The sequence below is a fragment of the Mercenaria mercenaria genome, chromosome 2 (assembly GCF_021730395.1).
Source record: "Mercenaria mercenaria strain notata chromosome 2, MADL_Memer_1, whole genome shotgun sequence".
NCBI lineage: Eukaryota > Metazoa > Mollusca > Bivalvia > Venerida > Veneridae > Mercenaria > Mercenaria mercenaria.
In genome coordinates, this window is record NC_069362.1 from 113,015,879 (window position 1) to 113,029,422 (window position 13,544).

Below are 13,544 nucleotides of genomic sequence, written 5' to 3' on the forward strand. Positions count from 1 at the left end.
TTATTAAACATTTTAAAGCATGATGATGACAACGGTATTCCAGGCTGTTCGTTAACGTTGTATAAAAATGGCAGGCTTGTCAGAATTTCCACGAAGCGTAATTTTCTGTTTTATGTTTCTCTGCACTGCTTACGGTAATGAGCGATTTCCTTTGTAACAAATTAACTGGAAGTATTATCTTTGTATTGGCGTTTATTAATTAATCGAATTCATGCTACACAATGAGAGTTATAAGCATGAAAATTTGTTAGACAGTGAAAAATTTGTGGGTGGGGGTCAAAGAAGTATAAAATACACAGAATGGCAACTGGCTGTAATCTTGCGTGAGCTCGTGTCAGAGCATGATTCGGCGTTATCTTACTAAAAAAAAAACATCTGCGAGCATGGAGTTACAATTTGTACCTTTAAAACTACATTTAAAATACATGTTAGCTTCTAAAACAAAATTAGAAGTGTCTAGTCGTCCGGTAACCGGACGCATAGCCTGCATTCTGTAACCGGACGCCTAGCAAATCCTCAGGGGATTTTCTAGTCGTCCGGTTATTGATTTCCTAATGAATAAGACATGATTTTATATAGTTTTAATGTTATTTACTTAAGATATCGATACTTGTCTGCAAACAAACTTTTGTGTAAATACATACAATAAAAATTTACAATAAACCACTACATTTATTCAGCCGATAAAATGGAAGTTTGCCAAACTCAGTAATGGCGAAATCGACGTGACATCACTTATTAAAATCTGTTCATCTGGAGGCTTTTATGAAATCGGAAATTTTAAATCTTAACAACTTTTTCAGTGGATTTTCAAAATTAAACAGTTTTGAAGTACTTTCAATTGTCATATTTTAGTATTCAAATATTTTTTTATGAATAAGTACTGTTTTAAATGATATCTAATTTCAAAAGTGGCAGCGTGATGTTCAAAACTTTAAGAAAAAAAAACAGTAGTGAAGCCGTCATAGTTAATCCATTTTATTTTGAAATAATTATAATCAAAATTAATGAATGAAGCTTTCCATTCTTCAATATATATATATTTGTGTTTTAATAATTAAAATTTAGGCCGTTAGAAAAAAATCACTCTTTACAAAATAGCATATGGACGTTCGGCGATCAATGTTTTATCATTTCTATAAATAAAATATAAACGGATTTATAAACAAACACAATCTCTTGCGTTTAATCAACTGAAAAGTCAGATAAGTATTGATATCTTAAGTAAGTAGCATTTAAAACGAAATAAAATCATTACTTATTCATTAGAAATCAATTACCGGACGACTAGAAAACCCCCTGAGGATTTGCTAGCCGTCCGATAACCGGACGGCTAGACACTTCCAACAAAATTAGTTTAATGTGAAATGGTATTAAGACACGAAGTACACATTTTTTCTTTGCCATCGAAAGAAGCGTGGTCATACGGTGATAATAATTTTACCGATGAATGATTGCTTTCGCATACAAAATGGCGCATGGAGAAAGCGCCACTTCCGGTAAACGAGATCTCGTTTTTTTGTCACGGGAAGTTGGCGAGATTTGCTCTATATGCCTTTCAAGTTGCCAATCTATTTATTTTCATAGCTCTTTGGTGGGGTAAACTGTTTACTGACGCCCCATTGTATCGATCCATTCATTGTATCGCTCTATTTACAAATGTCGCAATATTTTTTATGAGCACCCTCTACCGATTGTTTACGTTCCCAACAGTGTCACCGGTTACTTTCAGTTTCTGTTTAGCAAAATTTTTTAGCAAAAAGCATGTTCAAACCATAGTCATAGCTTCTATTCCGTCTAAACAGCTGATCGCATGAACTGACATAACCATAAAATGATTCCGTTTTATTTTGTTTTACAATTTCATTGTTCAAGACTCAAGTATATTGTCTGAGCGTGTTAGTCTATATTCACCACAGAAAAGGTCTTTACTAGTTTTGACGTAAAGAGAGGGATTCTGCCCTATCACGAAAATATCTAAGAATCAGTTCTGACATCAAATTATTTGGACTACTCATCCACTAGTCATCTCGTCCCCATTTTGGTAATTTCTACCTTCTGACTATTACGGTGTTCTGTTAGGGCCAGCACCTGCTCCCTGTGAGCACGAAGGTACAATGGCGAAGCGCGACATTACGATGGTGAAGCGTGACAGTGCGATATTGTAACCATTGTACTGTTGTGCTTCATCATAGTGTCACCATCATACTGTCTCGCCATCGTACTGTCGTGCTTCACCAGCATACTGTCGCGCTTCGCCATCGCACTTTCTCGCTTCACCATCGTACTGTTGCCTTTCTGTTAAGCATGCGCAAAAGAATTCACTTAGTCTGCATGACGTCAGACGGACTTTACTAACTAATAATCTTGTTTAACATAGATCTACATTTTATGCATATTATGTGAACACCCGTGGCGGGTGGGCGGTCGGCATCCAAAAGCATGTCAGCTCACTTAAGTCGAACAGTTTTCATCTGATCTTCAGCAAACTTGCTGACAATGTTTGTGGGCATAATATCTCAGCCAAGTTTGATAACCATCAAAATCGCCCAAGGCACTCTTGGATTATGGCCCTTGAATTACTGGAAAACCTCCAATTTAGCCTTGTTAGCCCTCTAAGTCGAACAGCATCCGACTTATGCAAAACTTGGTGACAGTGTGGGCATAATATCTCGGCTAAGTTCAATAACTACCCAAATCGCCCCAGGCACTCTTGGATTCTGTCCCTTGAATTTACGTTATTGAATATTTAGACAGGCGTATTTTGTGACAGTCTGGCAAACTTGTTTCCAATATTTTTCTTCAATTAAAACTTTGGGGTCATTGGTATAAAGATAAGGTTGATTGGGTAAGTGGAAACAAGCAACTGTATTCTAGACCTAATTAACACTTTTGTAAAAGAAATCACCCAAAAGCTTTATGGCAAAATTTAAACAAGAGTGTGTTTTTTATTATTTTAAGCTGACAATATATACTTTTAACATTTCATGCATGGCTTGAAATTTAAGAGCTAATTAAACAACATTTTCTCACAAAACAATTAATTACAGTCATGTAAATACATTATTTATTTTTCCACAGAGATGTTAATTTTGAATACAGTGATATTTGTTCATAAATAACACTCGGTCAGGTGATACTTGTCAAAACAACACCCTGCCGGTTGATATTCATTTTTATCATCCCTCAAGTTAACAATTTGAAATAGCCATAGGCCAACAGAGACTATTTTTGAATAGTACATTTCAAACAGTTTTATGATATGATATTTTTTTAATATCATCATGCCAGATGATATTCATTTGAGTGACACTGCCGGGGGATTTTCATTTGAATAACACCCGGGTGATATTCATTTAAATAACATCAGGTCTCATTCTGGTGATATTCATTTCAATAATACCTGAGTCAAAAAGCTTTCCATCATTGGACAATACTATATACAAATTGAATACAGAGTTTAATTAAAGTTGATCCTTATGTAAACAGAGAAAATATGGTGAAGCACGACAGTACGATGGTGAAGCGCGACAGTGTGATGGTGAAGCGCAACAGTACGATGGTGAAGCGCGACAGTACGGTGGCCAAGTGCAACAGTACGATGGTGAATGCGACAGTATGATGGCAAAGCTCAACAGTGCAATGGTGACACTACAATGGTGAAGCGCAACAGTGCAATGGCAAAGCGCAACACTACGATGGTGAAGCATGACAGTGAAATACAACGGATTGTCACTGTTGTGTTATCACCATCATACTGTTGTGCTTCACCATCTTGCCATTGTATCTTTGCGCTTCGCATTTGGTGTTCACTTTTCACATGCAAATAAGATTTGCCGCAAACTTCCCGCGAACAAGTAGCTGTGAGCTTCTTAGCTGTCATGATCAATAATCCCACTGTATTAATGAGGTGCTTGAACATGGTAACTTTATCTAAAAAATATTAGTTATGCAATCAAAGTATTCAAATGACCAGTACTGACCACTATATGTGTTGATCAGGAATACTGTGTAGGGCCAAAATTTGAATTGACCAGTACTGTCCATTTCAATGAGTGTAATTTATAGTAATAATTTTTTTAATTAATTCAAAATGAAGGCTATACTTTAAGGTGATAAAAGCATTTAATACACTAGTATTGACCACTGACCAGTCTAAGTATATTGTCCAGAACTGAGCCTGACCAGGACACATTGCCAAGGACCAAAACTGAATCGACCAGTATTGACCACTAATCCACTATACTTTTTAACAAACAAAATTTTATATTATTCAGATTGCTTTATAATTTTTACATTACTGTTACAGCTTGTTCAAATCTGTGAATGTGCATTATGTAAAAGTGTTGAATAAACCAGTATTGACCACCCAAGAGTGACCAAAGTATTGAATCGACCAGTATTGACCGGTATTGACCAGTATTGACCAGTTTTAACCAGTATTGACCGCCGGCCCGGTCAATACTCATATTGACCGGCTTTTTGCCAACATTGTTCTTACGAACAAGTTGCTGCAATCATTCCGCGAACTAGTTGCTGCGAACATGATGCGAACTAGCTGAAAACTATGACTTCCAAGCAATACCTGGCCAGAAAACAAAATAGCATGCACAGAAAAAGTGCAAAAACAAATAAATTAATAGGAATCAGGGATATATAAATTTATTGAATAAACTTGAACACTGAGGTTGTAACAAATTCAAATTGTCAATATCTGAACTTTTTCATATCATGATGCTTGGTGTATTTTGAATTTTAACTGTTAATTGTAATTTAAATAACAGTGTTTCAGTGCATGTATTCATTTCATCCCAGTGTTTCTTCACATTGCTTATAAGTTATATGTATGACTACAAATCTGTCATAGTTTTACTTTGACATCTTAATTATCAAACTTATAAAGCTAAAATTGTCACTTTTAAATTTCCTTTTAGATAATCTGATTCAGCTCTGCAAAAGTTTAAGCATCTATTTCATTTTCAACATGTTCAAAATTCCTCATGTTTATTCAGACATGTATATGAGTATAGAGATTTAACATAAATTTTCTGACTTACCAGAAATAAGAATATACAGTACAATCGCGATCCTACAAAAGCCAAGGGACCGGCCATTTTTTTGGTAATATCGCATTTTCGTTCGAGCGTAGCATAGGAAATTTCGCTATACAACACATTAATATCTACACATTGTAACCTGTGATATTTAAACATGTGATTTTCGTATCGGAGTACATGTATACCAATTTTATATGAACATCTGGGTTTACTACAAATCTTATTCGAATCTGAGCTCAGATGGTATGTAGAATGTAAAACGGGTTGTTTCTTTTTTTTCACTTTTAATTCACTGTACATAAAACATATACAGGGTACATTGTTGCACAAGAAAAAAATCACAATTGCATATTCTGATAACCTCAGCTACCCTTTACTGAATTGTTTGGTATAATAAAACGACAATATACAAATGATCAGGACTTAAATATTGTTTTATTTTATGCGGTGATTGTTTGAGATGTATAGATATCGAAGCAAGTGTGACTTGTATGCCATCCGATCGGATAGTTATAGGAGAGAAAAATAACCACTAACTTGTGTCATAGTGTACAGCATATGTGTGCTCGAATTTAATTACTAAGTTTTCACACTTTAATCACTGTATACGCCCAGCTAAATGATAGTGACACTTTCCACTCTAAAGCATTTTCACGCTGTTAAGGAAGGTGTGAAAACTTAGACGATATATTCGTAAAATCGCAACTAAAACAAGTTGAAAACAGGCTTTAAGGGCATAACAATACATTCGTAGAAGCGCATTTTTTGTAAAAGTGAATTTTCGTAAAACCGCGACTTTGTAACATAGAAATAAGAAGGAAAGCAGCCGGGTCCACAACACCTTTTCGTAGTATACCGGTATTGCGGTTCGTAGCATCACGAATGCACTGTATTCCTATCATCCTCTAAGAATCACCATTCACATTTAAAAGATGTCTGTAATGCAGACAGATTTCCCTCAAAACATGTCCAAAATATCTGGTTGTAATTAACTAGTCAGACTCATACTGTGACCTTAAAGATAATGTTAAAAATTAATTGATCTACAATTACCTACTCTTATCAAAGCTCTTCATGAACAGTTTACCAGAAGATTGTAATAGTTCTTCTCGCGATCATGCCGCGATCATTGGTCTTCCTGCGAATATCCCACGAACTAGTATCAAATCATTCGCGGCATGATCACAGGTAGCAGCGAATCTCCTGCGAATAGGTATGTTCGCAGTATGTTCCCATCTTTTTGACCATTTCGTAAGGGAATTTTTGTTAACATAAAAACATGAAATTGCTCTGCTGACCTTGTTTGAATGTATATCTTGTGTTTTGTGTCTGCAATTTAGTGTCATTGAAGGTCCACAGTGTATTAAAACCAGTGTCAGGAGATATTCCCTTGCACCAGTTCACAGATTTAAAGTTTCTTGTCTATTATTATGCATTGTATTCAACTCATTTGAAGTTTCAACAAGAATATTAATATTTGATTTATTGGAGCAGGTACTGTCTATTTTTTCTTATAAGACACATTTTAAGGAGTATTTCCAGTTCAAAGAGAGCCTCTCTCATCTGAAGTCAATGCACCAAGAGCCTAACTTTCAAGCGCACAACTAAGCAAGCTGCAAGACAAAATTCCTCTCCATCTGTCATGTCTGTTTTTTTTGTAGGATTTAGGAGAAAAGCATCACAGAGTCTTACATTTTATTAGTCATCACACTATCAAATAGGAAAGCGTAGAATTGTGGATTTCATCTTTTGTAGATATTTATACGATGGATGTGACATTTTTTTGCAGGAAGTTGACAAAAATTAGTCCTCTGTAAGTATAAAAGGTTTTGCAGTAATTATTTTATTATATCATATCCGATTTACACTACCCGTACTTATTTTGATACTATTTGCAGGAGAGAGACATAGCATCAAGATAGTAGAGGAACCCTCAACCTATGGGTTAGTAACTCTTGATTTTTATTAGCTCGACTATTCGAAGAATAGTCTAGCTATTCTACTCACCCTGGCGTTCGCGTTGGCGTCACACCTTGGTTAAGTTTTTGCATGCAAGTATATACAGCTATCATTTAAAGGCATATAACTTTGAAACTTATTTATTCTTTTTCTAGGTCAATTACCAACCTCACTGGGTCAAGTTCCATAACTCTAACATGTATTTTGAGCAAATTGTGCCCCCTTTTGGACTTAGAAAATTCTGGTTAAAGTTTTACATGCAAGTCACTATCTCCAAAACTAATGCAGATATTGAATTGAAACTTCACATGTGTCTTCAGGGTTATAAAACTAGTTGATAGCACCAAGTCCCATAACTCTGACCTTCATTTTGGCCAAATTATGCCCCCTTTTGGACTTAGAAAATTCTGGTTAAAGTTTGGCATGCAAGTACATACAGCTATTACTAAAAGGCATATAGATTTGAAACTTATTTTTTCTTTTTCTAGATCAATTACCTACCTCACTGGGTCAAGTCGCATAACTCTGAAATGTATTTTGGGCAAATTATGCCCCCTTTTGGACTTAGAAAATCCTGGTTAAAGTTTTACATGCAAGTTACTATCTCCAAAACTAATGCAGAATGATATTGAATTGAAACTTAACATGTTTCTTCGGGGTTATAAAACTAGTTGATAGCATCAAGTCCCATAACTCTGATATGCAATTTGGTCAAATTATGTCCCCTTTCGAACTTAAAACGCTTTTGACATTTAACATTTTTGGTAATAATTTCCTGCTTCTGTGACAATATTTCGAATAGTCGCGCTTGGCTGTCTTACGGACAGCTCTTGTTATATTATGTAATGACACTGGTCTGTCAGCACACACAGGAGGGTAGTTAAGTGGCTATGGGAACAAGAGATAAATTCTATTCATTCATAAATTTGAATTTGTTTGGCTAAAATCGTTGAAGTACAAAAAAAATGTAACTAAAATGAACAAAAGGGTAGCCACATTTGAGCTGCACCATGAGAAAACCAACATAGTGCCTTTGCGACCAGCATGGATTCAGACCAGCCTGCTTATCCGTGCAGTCTGGTCAGGATCCATGCTGTTTGCTAACGGTTTCCCTAACTGTAACAGGGTATGAAAGCAAACAGCATGGATCCTGACCAGACTGCGCAGATGCGCAGGCTGGTCTGGATCCATGCTGGTCACAAATGCATTATGTTGGTTTTCTCATGGTGCGGCTCATTTAAACTTCAGCATGTCTGTCCCTCTGTTATCAATTTTGTTTCTGCTCAATAATTTAAGAATGCTTTGACCTATGATCCTCAGATTTAGTGCATGTACATATTGTTGACGGGCAGTGGATGACCACTGAAGATTTTGATGTCAGTGGGTCAAAGGTCAAGGTCATAGAGACGGTTAATACAAAAACTATTTACGCTCAGTATTTGAAGAATGCCAGAAACTTTGTCCATTGGTAATTGATTTTCTAGTAAGTAGGTCAAAATTCAATGTCACAGTGATTGCTACTTCAAAAACTGTTTAATATGCCAAATGTCTTGAGAACCATTTGACCTATAATCCACAGACTTTCTAGGCACATTACTGATGCGTAGAATATTACCCCTGTTGATTTTAAGGTTGGTGGGTCAAAGGTCAAGGTCATTGTGATTGTTAACTATGAAAACATTTTCCTCTCAATATTCTTACCAGTAGCTCCTATGATCCATTTACTTGTTGGACACATTGCACATGGGCAGTGTATGACCTCAATTGATTTTGAAGTCAGTGTGTCAAAAGTTAGGATCACAGTGACTTTCTGTACACAATTAAGAACATTCACAGTGGACCCACTTGATTTTGAGGTTTTCATGTCAAAGGTAATGGTCACTGTCATGCAAATTTATCAATTTACAGGATAATGAACAGTTACCATGGCGGCAATGTGGTTGACAATGCTTCTAAGTTGAAAATGAGGGTAAAACCGTCCAACTTCTCTGGACCTGCTCTCTTCAGAAGGCTTACTGGGAAGTGTTTCACAATGACAGATGATAGGTAGGCTTTTTTTTCTATTTAATGAAGATATTTGAAAATTGCATGAACTCATTAATATCGCAAGTATTTGACAAAAATGTATATCTTTCACTCACATTGGCAAAGTTATTCTTTGAAATATGGCTTTTGAAGCAATCACCATTATCTCTCTTGATGGTATCTTTATTTATTTTTATGTCCCCTTCAAAGAAGGAGGGGTATATTGTTTTGCAGATGTTGGTCTGTATGTCGGTCTGTAGACCAATCCGTTTCTGGGTGGTAACTCGAGAATGTTTCAGCCTAGGATCATGAAATTTGATAGGGAGGTTGGTTATGACCAGCAGATGACCCCTATTGTTTTTGAGGTCAGTAGGTTCAAGGTCAAGGTCACATTGACCTGGAACAGTTAAACTGTTTCCAGACGATTACTTGAGAATGCATGGGCCTAGGATCATGGAAGTTGATAATGAGGTTGATCATGACCAGCAGATGACTCCTAGTGATATTGAGATCAGTAGGTCAAAGGTCAAGGTCACAGTGACCTTGAATATAGGCCTAGGATCACGAAACTTGAGAGGGAGACTGATCCTGACCAGCAGATGACCCTTATTGATTTTGAGGTCAGTAGATCAAAGGTTAAGGTCACATTTACCCAGAACAGTTAAATTGCTTCCAGATGATAACTCAAGAACGCTCAGGCATAGGATCATGAAACTTGATAGGGAGGATGATCATGACCAGCAGATGACCCCTATTGATTTTGAGGTCAGTAGGTCAAGGGTCAAGGTCACAGTGACCTGGAACAGTTAAACCATTTCCGAACAATAACTTGAGAATGCTTGGGTATAGGATCACGAAACTTAATAGGGAGGCTGATCATGACCAGCAGATGACCTCTATTGATTTTGGGGTCAGTAGGTCAAAGGTCAAAGTCATATTGACCCAGAACAGTAAAACTTTTTTTGCTTAATAACTAGAGAATGCTTTGGTCTAAGATCACATTTGATACAAAGGTCACTTATGACCCATAAATATTGATTTGAGGTCAGTACGTCAAACGTCCAGTGCAAAGTGACCAAATAATTTCAGTTTCTTGTGCAGTTACTGAATGCATCAAGTGGTGGGGGGGTGGGGGGCATTCCGTGTTCTACGAGCTCTTGTTTATGTAAGCCTAACTACTTTTTTTGAAAGAAGAGAATAGATCAATCAAGAAGTTATTTAATGAAATCGTATCAGTCAAAAGTTTGTTTGAAATACATTAATAACACATACGTTAAAGCATGCTCATTTTTGTAGATTTGTGTAAGTTAGTGAAAAATATGTAGCAGAATCTGGCTAGCTATGATAAGCTGGTGAGTTTAAGTGAATCTTTGTTATTTTATTACTTCATTATCTTTTCAATACTAAGTGATTATATACATTGATGTGAACATTGTGTTTTCAGTTATAAATATGAGTTTTGCCCATTCTCCAATGTGACCCAGCATGAACAATCACTGAGATGGAATCCTTACAGTGGAATACTTGGGTAAGCCGGGTACCATATCAGAGATCAGTTAAACCATTTCTTAGATACACGGTCTTTGTTTGATGTGTTTAACATTATTTTACACAACTGTATTGGTTTTCAGTAATAAATATACCCTGTTAGCTCATTTTCTGGCCTATTTGCTTTGTTTTATTTCCTCACTATCACCAGAGATATTACATGTTTTCCAGTGGAGAATAAAATCTAGTACTGGTATTTTTGCAATGAAAATATCAATATATCTTTCACTAGTAAGGAACAGCATTTCAGTGTAGGAGAATATGAATGACAAATAAAGGCAATGATGTACACTTTTTCTGCAGAAAATAAAAATATGTATGCACTTTCAAAATGTAATAGAAAAATTATAAGTCTCATAGCATTGTTTAACTTTTTCTAACATGAACAGTGCTGTGCTGACCTCATAAAGTTGTTTGTGGTGTTATATGGGTAAAATTGTGTTAAAAAACTTTGAAAAGATGTCATATCATATAAACAGAAAATATATTGTTTCTTTATGTAAGATCCAATTATCTTTCACTTGTGAGCACCAGATTTTACATTTTCCTTCTGGCTACACCACTATAATAGTACAAAATGTACTGTATCTCATCTGATCTGGCAATTAGTCAGTGAAAGATATTTTGATTTTACATTGAAACAAACAAAATCCTCTATATACTCGAGAAAAACCTAGATATAGAAATGCTTTGATTTTGTCTCAGGGTGTGGCAAGAATGGGAGATAGAAAACAATACATTTGTTGCCATGGTGATGAGAGAAGGGGATAAATGTGGCAATAGCCAAAGAACAATGAAAGTAAGAGAAGCATAGTTTATCACTTTTGTTGATCAGAATTATAGTACCTTGAATGAATCAGTCTTCACTCACAGGTATCAGTTTGATTCTTGTGTGATTTTAAATTTCATGTCTCGGAATCAAATGAATATGCAGGTATACCGATATCTAAATCAAACTACTTTTTTATGCATTCTGGAGACTTTCAGGGAAGCATATAGTCTGTGACTTGTTTGTATGTCCATCTGTCCCCCATTCTTTGTCCTGATATTCTTGACCAGATAAATAATCCTACACTTATCAAAATTAATGATGTGCCCCCGAGTCACAGAAATGTATGACCTTAAAATGAACTTGCACATACTATCATGACAAGAATGTTCAATTCAGGAGTTGTTGCCCTTTGAAATTTTACTGCACAGTACTGTGTTAAGCCCTGTCAGGTTGGTGCCTCTGTAATACAGTTTTCAAGGGATCTGACCCAGACTTACAAAAATGCATCACTATGCATATTGTCAGCTATTTATGTACCTTGTCCGGTTAAGCAGTTATGGGCCATTTAAGTTTTGCAAAATGCAAAATATTTGTACCCCCCGACAACAAAGTTGTAAGGGGGGTGGGGGTATACTGGTTTCAGGTTGTCTGTCTGTCCGTAGACACAATCTTGTGTGCACCATCTCTCCTCGTCCCCTTGACACAGTTTAATGAAACTTCACACAAGGGATCAGTAACAACAGTAGTTGTGCATGGGGCATGTTAGGTTCTTTCAGAAAAAAAATTGCAGAGTTACGGGACTTTGTTTTTTGTTACTATACTATATACATAGACACAATCTTGTGCACACCATCTCTCCTTATCCCCTTGACACAATTTAATGAAACTTCACACAAGGGATCAGTAACAACAGTAGTTGTGCATGGGCATGTTAGGTTCTTTCAACAACAAAAATTGCAGAGTTATGGGACTTTGTTTCTTGTTAACATACTATGTACATACAGTCTGCATATGCAATCTTGTGCGCGCCTAATCTTCCGAACCGTTGCACACAATTTAATGAAACTCTATGTTTCTAGTCTGCATGAACTTTATCTCGTAAGACAAATAACTTGATTTCACAATGTCAGATAAATGCCATGTCATAAGCTCTTTGGTTTGGGGGTAATTTTCACAGTGATAAAGAAAATATTCCTCACACTAAATTGGTATTTGATGGATATCTTTTTGTTCATAATTATCATGGTTTATTACAAGGATCTGTTTGTTTTTCAGGTATTTTTCTTTTGTGATAAGGAGAACAAAGTATTGAATGTAAGTGAGCCATCAACCTGTAATTATCACATGAACTTCAGTACTCCCTATGTATGTCATAGACAGGCTATGTTGGTATACCCTACCTTAGATAAACAGCTACAAACAGAATGGGGATTGCTGGAAGGGGAGCTTCAAAGAGGGGAAGTAACAAAAAAGGTACATTTGTCACTGATTATTTAAACGGACTTACTTAGGTTTTTGAACCGTGACAAAGCAAACGTGATTATTTAAATGGACTTACTTAGGTTTTTGAACCTTGACAGAGCGGACGCTGCAAGGCCAGCAAATTTCTAGGTTAGTGTTTTCATAATAATTATTAGCAAAGACTAATTCTATCCATTTTAATCAGAGTAAAAGATCATACCCACTATATCATGTTGAAACTAAAACACTGATCTGCTTTATGACCCATCCAGTTAACATTCAAGAGGTCACAAGTTTGATCTGAGGGTGATGTTATTTGACAGAAGATATCTGAAATCTTTCCTCCTTTACCCATGTTTCATGTTGAAAAATTGTCAGTTACTTTTAGAGAACAGGTTACTACTGGTACTGAATCCAGGGACACTACTTAAGTTAATTGGCTGACCTTCCGTAACAGTAATACTGTTATACTATGGGATAAAACCAAACTCGGACATTAGTCCATTTCCTTTCATGTGCTGTGGATATCACTTAACAAGGGGATTTGAAATATGATGGCTTGTTTCTGATATATTGTACTCGTACAATATGCAATCTAGCTGTGACTTGTTAATTTTAAAAACTGCTTAAGCCTGTAAATGAATGTACAGTACCTCATTTCTTTTTGTGAAGGATCATTCTGATCTGTACCTCACAGTATTGAATAAGGACCATCAGTTTAA

The 13,544-nt window shown here is 36.0% G+C and overlaps 1 protein-coding gene across 1 annotated transcript in view; it reads left to right on the forward strand.

Annotated features, from left to right (window-relative positions):
• Window positions 1-45: 45 nt before the first annotated feature.
• The window catches only part of LOC123564953 (N-acetylglucosamine-1-phosphotransferase subunit gamma-like), a 31,222-nt gene continuing 17,723 nt past the window's right edge, over window positions 46-13,544 (forward strand). Inside the window, exons 1-6 of the mRNA XM_045358883.2 lie at window positions 46-134; window positions 6,956-7,001; window positions 8,925-9,062; window positions 10,486-10,569; window positions 11,295-11,388; window positions 12,637-12,834. Coding sequence (XP_045214818.2) covers window positions 68-134; window positions 6,956-7,001; window positions 8,925-9,062; window positions 10,486-10,569; window positions 11,295-11,388; window positions 12,637-12,834 — 627 coding nt within the window. The 5' untranslated portion in view covers window positions 46-67. The remainder of the gene's footprint in view (window positions 135-6,955; window positions 7,002-8,924; window positions 9,063-10,485; window positions 10,570-11,294; window positions 11,389-12,636; window positions 12,835-13,544) is intronic.